The 19,230-nt window shown below is 41.5% G+C and overlaps 1 protein-coding gene across 1 annotated transcript; it reads left to right on the top strand.

The window, feature by feature from the left end:
- The first annotated feature begins 4,538 nt into the window (after positions 1-4,538).
- LOC139180679 (olfactory receptor 8B12-like) lies at positions 4,539-5,480 on the top strand. The gene has a single exon (XM_070782795.1). It carries the CDS (start codon positions 4,539-4,541, stop codon positions 5,478-5,480), a length of 942 nt encoding a protein of 313 aa, XP_070638896.1.
- The last annotated feature ends 13,750 nt before the right edge of the window (positions 5,481-19,230 follow it).

The following is a 19,230-nucleotide window of genomic DNA, read 5'->3' as shown; positions in this document are numbered from 1 at the left end:
ATCTTATGTGAAGAATCAACTCATTGGAAAACACTTTATTGCTGGAAAATATTGAGGGCAGGAGGAGAAGGGAGCAGCAGAGGATGAGATGGTTGGATGACATCACTAACTCAATGAACATGGGTATGAGCAAACTCCTGGAGATAGTAAAGGACGGGGAGACTGGTGTGTTGCAGCCCAGTTCAGTTCAGTTCAGTTCAGTCACTCAGTCATGTCCAACTGTTTGCGACCCCATGAATCGCAGCACACCAGGCCTCCCTGTCCATCACCAACTCCCGGAGTTCATTCAGACTCACATCCATTAAGTCAGTGATGCCATCCAGCCATCTCATCCTCTGTCATCCCCTTCTCCTCCTATCTTCAATCTTTCCCAGCATCTGAGTCTTTTCCAATGAGTCAGTTCTTTGCATCAGGTGGCCAAAGTATTGGTTTCAACTTCAATATCAGTCCTTCCAATGAATATGCAGGACTGATCTCCCTTAGGGTGGACTGGTTGGATCTCCTTGCAGTCCAGGGGACTCTCAAGACTCTTCTCCATCCCAGTTCAAAAGCATCAATTCTTTGGTGCTCTGCTTTCTTTATAGTCCAAGTCTCACATCCATACATGCCTACTGGAAAAACCATAGCTTTGACTAGACAGACCTTTGTTGGCAAAGTAATGTCTCTGCCTTGTAATATATTGTCTATGTTGGTCATAACTTTTCTTCCAAGGAGCAAGTGTCTTAATTTCATGGCTGCAGTCACCATCTGCAGTGATTTTGGAGTCCTCAAAAGTAAGTCTGTCATTTTTTCCACTGTGTAGTTTGAATTATGATCTTCACAGGCAATGTGCCCAGTAGTGACCTACTGGGTCATAGGATAGTTTTATTCCTAGTTTCTTAAGGAATCTCCATAATGTCCTTCATAGTGATTGTATCAATTTCCATATATAGTTTCTCCCACAAGCACCCCAGCTTTGAAAATCTCACCTACAGTCACACATCATCTGACATCATTTAGTAAAAACCTCAACACTAGTGCACTGAGGCTTTAATCTAATGAGTTTTTGACAAGGCAGAAGTTAATGTTGAGAAGTAGAAGACACAATAGACAAAAGCAAACTACAGAGGAAGAACAAATTTAGATGTATCCCTGGACTGGGAATTTGCTCTATGAGGATTCAGCCTGAGAACTTGAGAAGCTAGAAAGTCAATAGAGAGGAGCACTCGATTAAAACTGGGTGGAAGGTAGGGACAGCCAAGGGGAGTTTTAACTGAGAGAAGAGCTGCTTCTGACAGATGCTGAGACGAAGTGCTTGATAGAGAACCTTTGCTACCACTAGACTTACAGCCTATGGGAAGATAAGGGCAGAGAATCACAGAAATCTTTCTTGTTTGCTGGACAGTGCAGTCATTCCTAGAATGAATGAATTATGAATACACTATTGAATCAAATATGAATACACCATTGAATGAAATATGAATACACTATTAAATGAAAGTGAAAAGTGAAAGTGTTAGTTGCACAGTTTTGTCTGACTCTTTGCAGCTGCAGGGATTGTAGCCCATTAGGCTCCTCTGTCCACCAGATCACCAGGTGGGAATATTGGAGTGGGTTGCCATTTCCTTCTCCAGGACATTTTCCTGACCCAGGGATTGAACCTGGTTTTTCTGCATTACAGGCAGACTTTTTACTGCCGGGAGCCGGCATATTGCATATTGAGTGCATAGTGCATATTGCATATTGAGTGCAGCACTTTCCACAGCATCATCTTTCAGGATCTGGAATAGCTCAACTGGAATTCTATCACTGCCGGTAGCCAGCGTGAGGAACTCCGCCCATGACAAAGGTCGTGAGGAAGGAGGCTCGGCATACGCAAAGGCGGGATCGAGCTTCAGGAGTCCCCCTGGAAATTCTCGAGCATATACCCCCAAAACCAGAGTCTGCCTACTTTCTGCTTTGTGCTTTCACCTACACCTCTGACTTTACAGGGGGCTGTCCCCCACTACCTCTCTGAAAAAAGAGTTAGCTTACAGCTCCAGTTAAGGATTCCTGGGTGTGACAGTGTTTAACCTACAAACTCCTTTGGAAATCCTCTAGCCTGCCTGAATAGGTTTTTCCGGCCACATGTGATTGTTCAGAGCCTCCCAACTGTGAGAGGCAGGAGATGTTCTAAACTGTCTAAACACAGATTCTTTTGAGTAGTTAAAAGATGATTAGAAATTGTATTGGTGAAGGGATTTTCACTTGTTGGGCCAATGTTTGCTGCTAAGTTTCCATATCCCTTACCTGCTGTGTCCCTGGCAGTGTATTGATTAATATAATTGGTGTAAGTAGTAGCTTTAATGTTTGTAACCTGGGACCCTTGAGTTAATTCTTTTTCTTGTTATAGCCCACCACACCTTTGCGCTGTAGGAATGCAACTTTATCTAATGCTTTTGGAGGGTGGCTCCTGACCAATCACCTTTAGACAAAAATAAGTTTTCTGAAGAAAAGGTCTTAAAATGTTAACAGGCCTCCGGGCCAGAAGATGATGCAAATCACCTAAGCTTTTGCGTATGATAAGTTTGCAGGAAGAAAGCCTGGCTTGCTGCCTGACTCTACCCCTTCCCACATTATCCTCTATGCATAACTTAAGGTATAAAAACTACTTTGGAAAATAAAGTGCGGGCCTTGTTCACCGAAACTTGGTCTCACCTTGTCGTTCTTTCTCTTACCTTCTGGCTGAATTATTCAGCCTCTTTTCTCCACTGAATTTCCTCACTGAGCTATCCTTATTTCAGCCTCTTTTCTCCACTGAATTTTACTGAGCTATCCTCATTCTATTACTCTTTATATCCTTAATTAACATTTAATTAAGCAATTGTTTCCTGATCTTCGCCTACGCCGTCTCTCCTTCAAATACCCTGGATCAGCCGGGGCTGGTCCCCGGCACTTTACTGTCTGAGCCACCTGGGAAGTGTATCTTCCTGTAAATTATAATAGATAGCACTTGGTTAATGGTTTCTTGACATACTCACTTCTTTTTTTTATTAAAGTCATTTCATATTTATTTGTTACTTTCCCCAAAATTGCCAGATTTCAGAAGGCAGGGACCTTGCTTTAAGGATTCCAGTGACCCTCAACAAGATGAAGTTTAATCTAGTGATAATATATATGGGCCTAAATTTAGACAGACCCAGGCACATGGGCTCTGAAACACATTGTCTCTATGGGCAACTTACCTTAATAATGAATATAATTATTATGAGCAATAGAATAGATGTGCATGATGTTTTCAATCTTGGCAGCCAGAAAGTGTAAAGGGTCTTTGTCAGGCACAGTAATGGATATTCAAGAAATGGTAATAACAGTCATTTTTCATAATGATTTTTTTCTTAATTATGCCAGGTAACTGTCTGTTGAAAGAAACTTTCTCCAGAAACCAAAGCACGTAATATCAAGGGTATAAACAAACATTTCTATCCCTGGGAAAGTAATCTCTCAGGAAATGGTCTTGAGGGAGTCTCTGAATAATCAGGTCACTGAGATCCAGAATCCTAATAAAACTCCCTATTCTCCTGTTATCCACTAGTCAGGAAAAGGCACAGCCTCCTTCCTTGTAGCTGGAGGGGTTTTGAGCAAACCAATAATCGGAAACATGCTCTTCAAAGCAGAATGAGATACAAGATAAGTCAGAGATTCTGATTCTTAGGACCAGATTGGGAGGAGAGAGTTCTGAGCTCAGAGCAGCCATCTTCATTTCACTATGGTCATTTTCTTTCCCAGGACAATTGTGGTCAACAGACAGTGGACTATGGCCTTACAGCTCTAAACTAAAGGAAGGTGAGTACGTGCTTGGCCCTGGTCAGTCATGTAACAAGGTGGTTACCAGTGCAAACTGTGAGAGTCAGACAGCCCAAGTTCACCTTCTGGCAGCTGCTCAGTAGTTTTAGGGCTGAGTTTTGGGTAGGTTACTTAACTCAGCTTTCCCATCTGCAAAATGTGGATAATAGTATTGTCACATAGCTCTTAGTACACAGCCTCACATAGTGGCCACTTAAATAAGTGCTGGTTTGAAACTATTATCATTAAACCTAAAGCCACTAGAGACAGGAGATCCTGAAAAAATATGAGATCTCTTTCTTTGTCAACACTGACCCAGAGGTGGGAGCTCTGAGAAGTCACAGTCTCTTCTGGAGGTCAAGGGAAAGTCCCCATTGTCAAACAGAAGTAGGAGAGACAAGGCATACAAAACGGACTGACTTAAAGACCTAAAAGACATCTCTTATTTTTGAATGAATTGGAATATGAATATATGTCTGCTTCTTCTAGAAGTGTCAGTGGTCACTCTGGAGGTAAAGTCTAGCCTCTTTATTGTTCACTGGAAGTTTAAGTTACTTAGCTATTAAAGAATATCCATAGCAAAAAGTAAAAACGTTCCCCCCACATGAAATCTCAAGTGTCTTGGTGGATTTCATTCTCAAGAATTGGAAGTGGGTACTGGGAGGGTGGTAGTGGTGTTTCTCTCAAAATGGTTCTTTTCTTTCCCCCATGGACCGGGTTTTCTCCAGGGGAGAATGGCAGCTGAGAACTCTTCGGTGACAGAATTCATCCTTGCAGGCTTAACAGACCAGCCAGGACTCCAGATCCCCCTCTTCCTCCTGTTTCTAGGTTTCTATGTGGTCACCATAGTGGGGAACCTGGGCTTGATAACACTGATTGGGTTGAACTCGCGCCTGCACACCCCCATGTACTTCTTCCTCTTCAACCTCTCCTTAATAGACTTCTGTTACTCCACTACCATCACTCCCAAAATGCTGATGAGTTTTGTCTCAAGGAAGAACAGCATCTTGCATGCAGAGTGTTTGACTCAACTGTTTTTCTTCTGCTTCTTCGTCATCTCTGAGTCCTTCGTCCTGTCAGCAATGGCATATGACCGCTATGTGGCCATCTGTAAGCCACTGGTGTACACAGTCACCATGTCTCCTAAGGTCTGTTTACTGCTTTTGTTGGGTGTGTATGTGATGGGGTTTTCAGGGGCCATGGCCCACACAGGAAGCATAGCAAGTCTGATCTTCTGTTTTGACAACCTCATCAATCATTTCTTGTGTGATATCCCTCCTCTCCTTGAGCTGGCTTGCAACAGCTCTTCTGTGCATGAGCTGGTGGTCTTCATAGTTGTGACCACTGTTATTGGAATGGTCACTGTCACCATCTCCATCTCTTATGCTCTAATCCTTTCCAGCATTCTCCGCATTCACTCCACTGAGGGCAGGTCCAAAGCTTTCAGTACATGCAGCTCCCACATAATTCTGGTTTTCCTTTTCTTTGGTTCTGGGGCTTTTGTGTATCTCAAACCACCTTCCGTTTTGCCCCTTGACCAAGGGAAAGTGTCCTCCCTGTTCTATACCATTGTGGTGCCCATGTTAAATCCACTGATATATAGTTTGAGGAACAAGGATGTCAAAGCTGCCCTGAGGAAAACCTTGGGGAAAATTAATTTCTTGAGAAAGGAGTAGTATTTGAAGAAGTAGACAAAATGTTTTGTTTATTAGCTTGTGTGTGTTTTCAATGAAAGGTGTAAGTTTCATTTTTTGCCCTCTCTTGTACAGAAAGCTTTAAGTCTTTGTGTCTGGATGTGCAACTAACACTTTCACTTCGGGCTTCCCCGGTGGCACTAGTGGTAAAGAACACAACTGCCAATGCAGGAGACATAAGAGATGCGTTAGATCCCCCGGAGGAGGGCATGGCAACCCACTTCAGTATTCCTTTTTAAAAAATTAATCTATTTATTTTAATTGGAGGCTAATTACTTTACAATATTATGGTGGGTTTTTGCCATACATTGACATGAATCAGCCACGGGTGTACATGTGTCCCCCCATCTTGATCCCCCCTCCCTCCTCCCTCCCCATCCCATCTCTCTGGGTTGTCCCAGTACACCAACTTTGAGTGCCATGTTTCACGCATTGTACTTGGACTGGTCATCTATTTCACATATGGTAATATACGTGCATCAATGCTATTTTCTCAAATCCTCCCACCCTCACCTCCTAGAGCCCAAAATTCTGTTTTTTATATCTGTGTCCCTTTTCCTGTCTCACATATAGGGTCATTGTTACCATGTTTCTAAATTCCACATATATGCATTAATATATTGTATTGGTGTTTTTCTTTCTGACTTACTTCATTCTGTATAATAAGCTTCAATTTCATCCACCTCATTAGAACTGACTCAAATGTGCTTTTTTTTAAAAAGGCTGAGTAACACTCCATTGTGTATATGTACCACAGCTTTCTTATCCATTCATCTGCTGATGGATATCCAGGTTGTTTCCATGTCCTAACTATTGTAAACAGTTTTGCAATGAACATTGGGGTACGTGTGTCTCTTTCAATTCTGATTTCCTTGGTGTGTATGCCCAGCAGTAGGATTGCTGGGTCATAAGGCAGTTCTATTTCGAGTTTTTTAAGGAATCACCACACAGTTCTCCGTAGTGGATGTACTAATTTGCATTCCAACCAACAGTGTAAGAGGGTTCCCTTTTCTCCACACCTACTCCAGCATTTATTGTTTGTAGACTTTTTGATAGCATCCATTCTGACTGGTATTAGATGGTACCTCATTGTGGTTTTGATTTGCATTTCTCTGATAATGCCCACTCCAGTATTCTTGCCTAGAGAATCCCATGGACAGAGGAGCCTGCTGGGTTACAGACAATGGGGTTGCAAAGAATTGGACATGACAGAAGTGAGTGAGCACTGAATGTTTGGTTCAGATGTACTTCCCCTGCCCCTTAATTCACCCTGAATCTTATAATATTATTTTATGCATATGCTCTACAATCATAGATCATTTAATCTTGAATGGGTCTTATAAACCATTTAATCTAGTCTCCTCATTTAACAGACTTGGAGACTTGGAAATATTACATATGTTTTCCAGGGCCACAGAACTGGTGCCACAGCTGGGACTGGAATCCAGGCCTTGAATTTCAATCTGCTTCGTTTTCCTCTGTTCCCTTTGTTCTTGCATCGTTTCCTTGTTGCCCTTGCAGATTTCATTTTGAAAGTATGATATATCAGTATATTAAAATCTGACAGTAGTCACAGTTATTTAATAAAAGTTCTCAGTATATAAGTTTTGAATATTACATTTCTTCACAAGAGTAGGAGACAAATGTTCGCTAAACTTGATCCTGGCCAACTGACAACAGAATTGTGTTAAAAATGTGGTGTGTGGGTATCAAGTGTGTAGGTCCAAGATAGCAGGTGAAGCATGGTAACTCCTATGGCTACGTGTAGAAGCTGAGGGACCCGGGCTAGTGAATTAGAACTTCTGTTATTTAAAGCATTATAAAGATGCTTGATTGGAATATTTCCAACATTATTTCAAGACTAAGAGAGTCAGAATTTAGAGTTATTTAAGGGTTAGAAGAGAAGACTCTCAGAGGACAATGGCATCCACTCCAGTACTGTTGCCTGGAAAATCCCATGGATGGAGGAGCCTGGTAGGCTGCAGTCCATGGGGTCGCTGAGGGTTGGACACGACTGAGCGACTTCACTTTCACTTTTCACTTTCATGCATTGGAGAAGGAAATGGCAACCCACTCCAGTGTTCTTGCCTGGAGAATCTCAGGGACGGGGGAGCCTGGTGGGCTGCCGTCTATGGGGTCCCACAGAGTCGGACACAACTGAAGTGACTTAGCAGCAGCAGCAGCAGAGAAGACTCTATACATGAACATCACCAGATGGTCAACATCGAAATCAGATTTCTTATATTCTTTTCAGCCAAAGATGGAGAAGCTCTATACAGTCAGCAAAAACAAGACCGGGAGCTGACTGTGGCTCAGATCATGAACTCCTTATTGCCAATTTCAGACTTAAATTGAAGAAAGTAGGGAAAACCACTAGACTATTCAGGTATGACCTAAATCAAATCCCTTATGATTATACAGTGGAAGTGAGAAATAGATTTAAGGGACTACATATGATAGATAGAGTGCCTAATGAACTATGGACGGAGGTTCATGACATTGTACAGGAGACAGGGATCAAGACCATCCCCATGGAAAAGAAATGCAAAAAAGCAAAATGGCTGCCTGGGAGGCCTTACAAATAGCTGTGAAAAGAAGAGAAGCAAAAAGCAAAGGAGAAAAGGAAAGATATAAGCATCTGAATGCAGAGTTCCAAAGAATAGCATGGAGGGATAAGAAAGCCTTTCTCAGCGATCAATGCAAAGAAAGAGAGGAAAACAACAGAATGGGAAAGACTAGAGATCTCTTCAAGAAAATTAGAGATACCAAGGGAACATTTCATGCAAAGATGGGCTCGATAAAGGACAGAAATGGTATGGACCTAAAGAAGCAGAAGATATTAAGAAGAGGTGGCAAGAATACACAGAAGAACTGTACAAAAAAAGAGCTTCATGATCAAGATAATCACGATGGTGTGATCACTCACCTAGAGCCAGACATCCTGGAATGTGAATTCAAGTGGGCCTTAGGAAGCATCACTGCGAACAAAGCTAGTGGAGGTGGTGGAATTCCAGTTGAGCTCTTTCAAATCCTGAAAGATGATGCTGTGAAAGTGCTGCACTCAATATGGCAGCAAATTTGGAAAACTCAGCAGTGGCCACAGGCCTGGAAAAGGTCAGTTTTCATTCCAATCCCAAAGAAAAGCAATGCCAAAGAATGCTCAAACTACCACACAATTGCACTCATCTCACACGCTAGTAACATAATGCTCAAAATTCTCCAAGCCAGGCTTCAGCAGTACGTGAACTGTGAACTTCCAGATGTTGAAGCTGGTTTAAAAAAGGCAGACGAACCAGAGACCAAATTGCCAACGTTTGCTGGATCATCAAAAAAGCAAGAGAGTTCCAGAAAAACATCTATTTCTGCTTTATTGACTACGTGAAAGCCTTTGACTGTGTGGATCACAATAAACTGTGGAAAATTCTTGAAGAGATGGGAATGTGAGACCACCTGACCTGCCCCTTGAGAAACCTGTATTCAGGTCAGGAAGCAACAGTTAGAACTGGACATGGAACACCAGACTGGTTCCAAATAGGAAAAGGTGTATATCAAGGTTGTATATTGTCACCATGCTTATTTAACTTCTATGCAGAGTACATCATGAGAAATGCTGGGCTGGAAGAAGCATAAGCTGGAATCAAAATTGCTGGGAGAAACATCAGTCACCTCAGATATGCAGATGACACCACCCTATGGCAGAAAGTGAAGAGGAACTAAAAAGCCTTTTGATGAAAATGAAAGAGCACAGTGAAAAAGTTGGCTTAAAGCTTAACATTCAGAAAATGAAGATCATGGCATCTGGTCCCATCACTTCATGGGAAATAGATGGGGAAACAGTGGAAACATTGTCAGACTATTTTTGGGGGGCTCCAAGTCACTGCAGATTGTGATTGCAGCCATGAAATTAAAAGACGCTTAGTCTTTGGAAGGAAAGTTATGACCAACATAGACAGCATATTCAAAAGCAGAGACATTACATTGCCAACAAACGTCCACCTAGTCAAGGCTCTGGTTTTTCTAGTGGTCATGTATGGATATGAAATTTGGACTGTGAAGAAATCTGAGCACCGAAGAATTGATGCTTTTGAACTGTGGTGTTGGAGAAGACTCTTGAGAGCCCTTGGACGGCACGGCTATCCAACCAGTCCATTGTAAAGGAGATCAGTCCTGGATGTTCATTGGAAGGACTGATGCTGAAGCTGAAACTCCAATACTGTGGCCACCTCATGCGAAGAGTTGACTCACTGGAAAAGACCCTGATGTTGGGAGGGATTGGGAACAGGAGGAGAAGAGGATGACAGAGGATGAGATGGCTGGATGGTATCACAGACTCGATGGACATGAGTTTGGGTGAACTCCCGGAGTTCGTGATGGAAAGGGAGACTTGGTTGTCTGCAATTCATGGGGTCACAAAGAGTCTGAGACGACTGAGTGACTGAAGTGAACTGAACTGAAGGGTTAGTTTGGGTATTTAGCTCTGATGGAAAAGTCTGTAGCTTGGGATAGACTACTTAAGAGTCTGTAAGTTGTAAGATAGGAGTAAATAGTTTGTGGATTTAGTTATTTATGGAAGTACTAAGCAGCTGATTATTAGAAGAGGTCATTTCCAGAGGATTAAGGCACTACAGATTGCACAGATATTCTCATGCAGTCATGTATGGGAAAGAGATAATTCATTTTGACTGTTTTACACACCAGAACACTGGGTAAAGTGGTATAGAATACATTGGAACACCTTGGGTCTCAATGATTAATTAGTAATAAAGGAAAGTTCTTTGGAAAAGTATTAACATGTTAAATTCTGACGAGACATTTTTCATATGAGCTTTTCTTTGGGAAGGTTCTCTTCCTTTGGGAAAAAGGGAACTTTGAATGTGTGGTTAGTTTGCCCTTTAGATCAAAGTTATAGAACTGAGAGTGCTGGGGGAAGGTTTTGCTTTACTCTGTATGCAACAGGGAATGAGAATTGAATTCAGGAGACCTTTTGAATGTGTGGTTTATGTGGCTGGTGAATGAGGTGACTAAGACCCTTTCAAAAGGTTGCAGAGGAAGCATCAATTTGTGAGCCTGTAATGGAGTTGGTTGGTAGTAATCTGGTAAGCTCAGTTGATAGTTGTGTGATTTTGAGAACATTACTTAATGTCTTTAAATATTAATTTCTCTGTTTTTAAAAGTGAGATAATGGTCTTGACTTCATGAGGTTTTGAGAGAAGTAAATGCCAGGCACTTAATAAATCTTAGTTCCTTTCCTGCTGGAACTCTTTCATCTAGTTATCAGCACTTCCTTTGCTTTTTGCATGGTCTGTAGCATATCACTTCACCTTTCAAGAACTTCCTTATTCATGAGAAAAATTGGCTCTTTTCTAATTTTCATTTTAAAATTATATTTTGTGTGCATGCTTAGTTGTTCAGTTGTGTCTGGCTCTTTGCAACTCCCTGGACTGTAGCCTGCTAGGCTCCTCTGTCCATGAAGTTTTCCAGGCAAGAATACTGAAGTGGGTTGCTATTTCCTGTATTAAATATTATTAAAATACAGTAAAAACATTTTGACCAAGTAATTCTTGCACATGGTAAACAATTAAACAACACAAGTGGAGGTTATGCAGTGATGATATGGCTGCTTCCCCTCTAGTTATTCCATCCCTGAATTCTCCTTAGAAGCAACAGCTGTTGCTATTCCTTATGAATATGTCTATATTCAAAAATATATCTTTGTACACTTATATATATAATATACATGTATACATATAGGCTTATGCACCAGACAAGATGCACCACAACAATCTTGTAGACATGTGAGCAACAAATAATCATTGCTGTACACAAGTGAGATTTTGTGAGACTCTTCTATAGCAACAGCTAACTGATACACACACTCCACCATTCAGAGATCAGGAAATGAGGATCTTATCTGCAGTATAACATTTTCTTCCAGTGTGATTATGCTCTATGTGTCATGTTATAAAATATTGTTAACTTTCTCATTATAATGGGAGCATTTACTTATCAGTAAATATTTTTGAATCATACTTTTTCATGGGTTTCATCATGTAAAAATGTCATTAATAATCTTCCTTCTATTGTTAAAAATTAAAATTGTGTCAGGCTCTCCAATGTTTTATTATTATAAATAATGCTATAATTGTTAGTTTGTGTTAAAATTTTGTCTAGATTTCTGATTATTTCCTCAGGAGAGACAATGGAATATTTCTCAGCCATTATAAAGAATGAAATAATGTCATTTGCAGCAACATTGATGGACCTAGAGATTATCTTACAAGTGAAGCAAGTCACATTGAAAGATAAATATCATATGGTATCAATTGTATGTGGAATCTTAAATATAATACAAATAAGTTCACTTACATAAAGGTAGAGACTCACAGACATAGAAACAAACTTTTGGGTACCAAGGGGTAAGAGGGGAGGGATAAATTAAGAGTTTGGGATTAGCACACATAAACTCCTACATTTAAATAGATAAATCAGAAGGTCCTACTATATAGCGCAGGGAACTACATTCAAAATACTGTAATAAGACATAATCAAGATGAATCTGAGAAAGCCATATTTGTGGCTTTCCCAGTGACTCAGCAGTAAAGAACCCATCTGCAATGGAGTTCTTTGGAGAAGGAAATGGCAACCCACACTGGTATTCTTACTTGGAGAATCCTATGACCAGAGGAGCCTGCAGTCTACAGTCCATAGGTTCACAAAGAGTCGGACAAGACTAAAGCTACTGAGCACACACACCATTTATATTTATCTATACATCTGCCTGAATTACTTTGTTGTACACGAGAAACTAACACAACATTGTAAATCAACTATCCTTAAATAAAAATTAACAGGAAAATTTTCACTCTTAGAACTGCTTTTGTTGTAGCCCATAAGATTTGGTATGTTGTATTTCCATTCAGTTTATCTCAAGATTTAAAAAAAAATTATTCTTTGACTGACTGGTATTTCAGGAGTATGCTGTTTAATTTCCACATATTTGTGAATTTTCTGGCTTTCTTCATGTTACTGATTTCTAGTTTCATACAAATGTGGATAAAAGAGATGCTTTGCATGATTTCAGTCTTTTAAAATTTCCTAGGGCTTCTTTATGAACTATCATGTAATATATCCTAGAAAATGTTCTGTGTGTCTTTGACAAGTATTCCACTGCTGTGGGATGGTATATTCTATAGATGTCTGTTAGGACAATTTAGTCTAAAGCATAGTTCAAGTTTGACATTTCCTTTTTACTTTTTTGTCTGGGTGATCTATCCATTATTGGCAGTGGGGTGTCGTAACCATGTGTTCTTTTTGTATTGTTGTCAATGTCTCCCTTCAGATCTGTTAGTATCTGATTAATGGGATGCTTAGATATTTAGTGCATATAATTTATGGTTATTCTATTCCCTTGATGAATTATCCCCTTGTCATTATCTAATGACAATTTTTTGTCCCTTGTGATCATTTTAAATTTGATGTCTGCTTTGTCAGATATAAGTATAGGTACCATTGCTCTTTAATTTTTCACTTGCATAAAGTATCTTTTTCCTTCCTTTCACTTTGACTCCATGTGTGTCAGTAAACCTGAAGTGAGTCTCTTACAGGAATCATGTAGTTGAGTTTTTTTTTTTTTATCCATCCAGTTACTCTATGCCTTTGATAGGGGAATTTAATTCATTTACATTAAGAGTAATAGTTGATAAATAACAACTTACTAATGATATCTTATTGTTTTCTGGCTATTTTGTAGCTCTTTTATACCTTTTCTCCTCTCTGGCTACTTTCCTTTTTGAATAATTTTCCATATTGGTGTACTTCGACTCCCTTCTCTTTATCTTTTGTGTATCTCTTAGGGTTTTTGTTTTAGGTATGCTTTAGGCATACCTAAAACATTGTATAGATATAACAGTCTATTTTATGCTGACAGCAACTTAAGTTCAGTTGTGTACAAAAACTTTACCCTTTTACTCTCTCCCTGCTGACACAGCCTAGTTCTTTTCATATTGTATATCTATTAGCATATTGTATATCAGTTACATGAAATTAAAAGATGCTTGCTTCTTGCAAGGAAAGCTATGACAAACCTAGACAACGTATCAAAAAGCAGAGACATCAGCTTGCTGACAAAGGTCCATATGATCAAAGCTATGGTTTTTCCAGTAATCATGTATGGTTGGGAGAGTTGGACCATAAAGAAGGCAGAGTGCTGAAGAACTGATGCTGTCAAAATGTGGTGCTGGAGAAGACTCTTGAGAATCCTGTGGGCTGCAAGGACGTCAAACCAATGAATCCTAAAGGAAATCAACCCTGAATATTCATTGGAAGGACTCATGCTGAAGCTGAAAGTCCAATAGTTTGGCCACCTGATGCAAAGAGGTGCTGACTCATTTATAAAGACCCTGATGCTGGGAAAGATTGTAGGCAAAAGGAGAAAGGAGTGACAGAGGATGAGATGGTTATCAGCATCATTGACTCAATGGACATGAATTTAGAACAAACTCAGGGAGATAATGAAGGAGAGGGAAGCCTGGCATGTTGCAGTCCATTGGGTTGTAAAGACTCAGACACTACTTACAGACTAAACAACAACAATGATCCATTAACACAATATTGTAGCTATAGTTATTTTAATAATTTTGTCCTTTAACCTTTATATTAGAGTTTAGTGGCTTGGATACCACCATATTCGGAGAAAGCAATGGCACCCCACTCCAGTACTCTTGCCTGGAAAATCCCATGGACGGAGGAGCCTGGTGGGCTGCAGTCCATGAGGTCGCTAAGAGTCAGACAGGACTGAGTGACTTCACTTTCACTTTTCACTTTCATGCATTGGAGAAGGAAATGGCAACCCACTCCAGTGTTCTTGCCTGGAGAATCCCAGGGGAGCCTGGTGGGCTGCCGTCTATGGGGTCACAAAGAGTTGGACACGACTGAAGCGACTTAGTAGGAGCAGCAGCAGCAGCAGCACACCACCATATTATATCATAATAGTATTCTGAGTTTGACTATATACTTACATTTACAAATACCTTGTGTATTTTCAAACATTTTCATGTTATTAATTAGTGCCTTTTCATCAGCTGTGGTTCATGGGGTCGCAAAGAGTCGGACACGACTGAGCGACTGAATTGAACTGAACATCAGCTTGAAGAACGCTTTTTAGCATTTCTTATGAAGCAGGCTTAGTTGTGATGAACTTCTTCATTTATGAGTGCAGCTTCAAATGCAAACCAACCACTGCTGGACCCATACACCCAACAACCTCGTTTACTGTGCTCTCAAACTCTGGGCCACAATCCATCTTCCCTAACTAAGCCAAATTCGGTTTCTAGACAACTGGGGACAGCCCTTGTGTTCCAGAACCAGCTGAAATTATTCAAACTAGTCAATCCTAAACTTGCTCATTATTCCATGTGGAAAACACAAGTCTCTTGTCCAGTTACATCCTCTCTTTTTGCTTCCTAACCAATCCTGTGCTTCTGTGTTTAGCTCTCATGGTATGGCATGCTTTCTTCTCTTGATAACTGTGAATATAAAAACCATTTTCAAAAAAAGACCTTATTTTTGTTTGGAGCAGTTTTTGGCTCAAAGCAAAATTGAACTGAACGTACAGAGATTTCCCACATATCTCTTGCCTCCTTATATGCATAGCCTCTCCCATTATCAGCATCCCCGATCAGAGTTGCATATTTGTTATGATTTATGAATCCACGTTGATACATCATTGCCACTCAAGTCCATAGATAACATTAGGGCACTCTTGGTATTGTGCATTTTGTGGAGTTTGACAAATGTATAGCAATATATATATATATATATATATATATATATATATAAACATTTATAGTGACATACAAGTTGTTTCACTGTCCTAAAAATACTCTTGTATTCTACCTGTCCATCCTGCCATTCCCCAAAACCTTGAAAACAACTCATCTCTCAGACCTTGGAAGATACATCATCAAAGAAGATATACAGAAGGAAAACAAGATGGCGGAGGAGTAGCTGGACATGGAGTACATCTCGCTCCATGGGTACATCAGGAACACACCTTCAGACACATACGTGCATGCAGAACACTAGCTGACAGCGGACAGGGGTACCTGACATGTGGAAAAGATATACAGAACCACGCAAAACTCAGTTCAGTTCAGTTCAGTTCAGTCGCTCAGTCGTGTAGGACTCTTTGCGACCCCATGAATCGCAGCACGCCAGGTTTCCCTGTCCATCACCAACTCCCGGAGTTCACTCAAACTCACATCCATCGAGTCGGTGATGCCATCCAGCCATCTCATCCTCTGTTATCCCGTTCTCCTCCTGCCCCCAATCCCTCCCAGCATCAGAGTCTTTTCCAAGGAGTCAACTCTTTGCATGAGGTGGCCAAAGTATTGGAGTTTCAGCTTCAGCATCACTCCTTCCAAAGAACACCCAGGACTGATGTCCTTTAGAATGGACTGTTTGGATCTCCTTGCAGTCCAAGGGACTCTCAAGAGTCTTCTCCAACACCACAGTTCAAAAGCATGAATTTTTCAGAGCTCAGCTTTCTCTACTGTCCAACTCTCACATCTATACATGACCACTGCAAAAACCAGATCCTTGACTAGATGGACCTTTGTTGGCAAAGTAATGTCCCTGCTTTTGAATATGCTGTCTAGGTTGGTCATAACTTTCCTTCCAAGGAGTAAGCATCTTTTAATTTCATGGCTGCAATCACCATCTGCAGTAATTTTGGAGCCCAGAAAAACAAAGTCTGACACTATTTCCACTGTTTTGCCATCTATTTCCCATGAAGTGGTGGGACCAGATGCCATGATCTTCATTTTCTGAATGTTGAGCTTTAAGCCAACTTTTTCATTCTCCTCTTTCAATTTCATCAAGAGGCTTTTTAGTTCCTCTTCACTTTCTGCCATAGGGTGGTGTCATCTGCATATCTGAGGTGATTGGTATTTCTCCCGGCAATCTTGATTTCAGCTAGTGTTTCTTCCAGCCCTGCGTTTCTCATGATGTACTCTGCATATAAGTTAAATAAGCATGGTGACAATATACAGCCTTGACGTGCTCCTTTTCCTATTTGGAACCAGTCTGGTGTTGCATGTCCAGTTTTAACTGTTGCTTTCTGACCTGCATACAGGTTTCTCAAGAGGCAGGTCAGGTGGTCTGGTATTCCCATCTCTTGAAGAATTTTCCACAGTTTATTGTGATCCACACAGTCAAAGGCTTTGGCATAGTCAATAAAGCAGAAATAGATGTTTTTCTGGAACTCTCTTGCTTTTTTGATGATCCAGCAGACGTTGGCAATTTGATCTCTGGTTCCTCTGCCTTTTCTAAAACGAGCTTGAATATCTGGAAGTTCACGGTTCACGTACTGCTGAAGCCTGGCTTGGAGAATTTTGAGCATTACTTTACTAACGTGTGAGATGAGTGCAATTGTGCTATATTTGAACAAAACTCAGTAGGCTGAAGGAACTAGGGGGAAAAACAGAAGTGTTAGTAAGGTTGGACCTGCCCTCAGTGGGTGGGGAAACTGAAGCAGGGGTCCAATCCCCACATTGGGGCAATTGTCCGAGTCAGAAGAGAAACATTTAAGGCTGAGAGTGAAACAGCTGATCTGTGGCAGCCTAAATAGAATGAGAATCAGACAGTCCTTGACACGACCCTACATATTCTGGACAGGCACGCTGGTCCTCTGGAAGGTGCAGTGGCTGGGATCTGGAGTTTAGGGAGTGTGGAGCAATCCCAGGGTGAGAGGTGCTGTTGACTGCAGAGAGACGGATCGATAGAATGTGAGGGAGGAAATTGTGGTTGGAAGTGCCTGTGGAGGAAAGCCAGGTAGCCATGGAAGCAAGGCTATATTGCTGAGTCACATGTAAGGGGTGGAGCCATCACCATAGTCTCTCTTCCCCCACATGCCAGCATTGGCAGCTAAACAATAGAGAGACTTGCCCATCAAATGCCTGAGGCACTGAACTTCAGAGTAGGACCCCACCCAGGGTGCTCCTTTAAGTGCCTGATGCACCGATCTACTGAGTATGACACCATTCGGGGGGCCGTTGTATGTGCCTGATGTGCCAAACAAAAGAAAAGGATCCCAGGGAAGGGAACCCTCTAAGTGCATGAGGGTGGAGCTACAGAGAAAGACTTGCCAAAGAGGCCTTCTGGTCGTCAGCTCCAAGAGGCTCGAAAAGACCCTGATAGGGCCATAACCCCTGCAGGGGAGGCACTCTGCGTCCCTGCACACTTGGCCTCGCCAGGGTCCCTGAGAGCCAAGCAGCTGCACCACCTTCACACTCAACTTTCACTGGGGCAGAGCTGCCACAGGCAAAAAGTCTTGTGTCTATGCATGCAGGGTCACTTTGGTCATGTCCGACTCTTTGCAACCCTGTAGACTGTGTCCTGCCAGGCTTCTCTGTCAGGGAGTGGGTTCTCCAGACAAGAATATTGGAGCGTATTGGCCAATACTGGTTGCCATACCATTCTAGAGCACTATATTTCCTGCAGCCCTAGCCGCCAGTGCCCCTGAGTACCTGGTGCTGCCAGACCGCCTGCGACCCAAGCAGCTGCATCACCTCCACACCTGGCCCTCACAGCGGCAAACCCAAGTCCTCCAGGGCAGACTCAGGAGCAAACCCCAGTGGATGACCCACATGTCTATGGGGCATTCAGGTGGAGATGTGCGGTGGGTAGCTGGTGTTATAGGTGTAAAATCCCAGCTAGAAATATAGATTGGACTTTGAATTCATTCATTGTGAGCAAGTGGATGAGATGGCTCAGAAAAAGTGAGTAGGACAAGAGGAAAGAAGTTGAGGATCTGTTGTCATTAACATTCATGGACAGGTGAATAAGGAACCTTGAAGGAGAATGAAAATAAGTGGGGAGAAGTTGAAGGAAAGGTGGAAAGTTAAAGTGTCTTGAAAATGAAGTTCTCAATGGTATCAAGTAAACAGGACATCAGAATATCCACCTGGTTTAAAATATCTGATGTAATTCATGAACGATACTGTGACACAGACAAATCAGTTTTAACTGTTGCCATGCTGTAGAGAGGGGAACACCAGCAAAGAGAACTTAGCATCTTGGTCAAGGCAGTACAGCCAGGATTAGTTCAAGGCAGAAGACTCAGTACAATTAGATTTGGCTCCTTCCACAGCAACACATCCCTTCTAGATGTGAGCTAGCCACCAGAATAAAGTTGTTGGGAAAAGGCTTTGTAAAGTTCTGAAACACTTTTTAGAGAAAAAGTGTGGCTTTCATTTTCAGTACAGGTCTCATTGGAAAAGACTGATGCTGGGAGGGATGGCAGGAGGAGAAGGGGACAACAGAGGATGAGATAGCTGGATGGCATCACTGACTCAATGGACGTGAGTCTGAGTGAACTCAGGGAGTTGGTGATAGACAGGGAGGCCTGGCGTGCTGTGATTCATGGGGTCGCAAAGAGCCGGAGACGACTGAGCGACTGAAGTGAACTGAACTGAAAGGTCTATAAATTGCATTTAATCCCTTCAATCTTTGTTTTCTATTTGTCTAATACTTCTGTTTTTAGAAACACTTTTTCTTGTCCATGGAGATATTTATTGTGTTAAGAATCATCTCCCTGCTCCAGCATATTAAGCCACACACTTTGGACTTGAGATGATGTCAGTTTTTTCCCCTTGTTAATCCCCTTTTTATGTCAGTTCACTTCATAATCTTGATTTATCTTTCATCCTTGGGAAATTGTAGATTTTATAGCACT

Source organism: Bos indicus, chromosome 29 (genome assembly GCF_029378745.1).
Source record: "Bos indicus isolate NIAB-ARS_2022 breed Sahiwal x Tharparkar chromosome 29, NIAB-ARS_B.indTharparkar_mat_pri_1.0, whole genome shotgun sequence".
NCBI lineage: Eukaryota > Metazoa > Chordata > Mammalia > Artiodactyla > Bovidae > Bos > Bos indicus.
Note: the sequence above shows the minus strand (reverse complement) of the source record. Positions and strands in the feature narration are given on the sequence as shown.

What these genes read in the sequence shown, in the direction of transcription:
- LOC139180679 (XM_070782795.1), top strand. Translation starts at nt 4,539, where the DNA reads ATGGCAGCTGAGAACTCTTCGGTGACAGAATTCATCCTTGCAGGCTTA.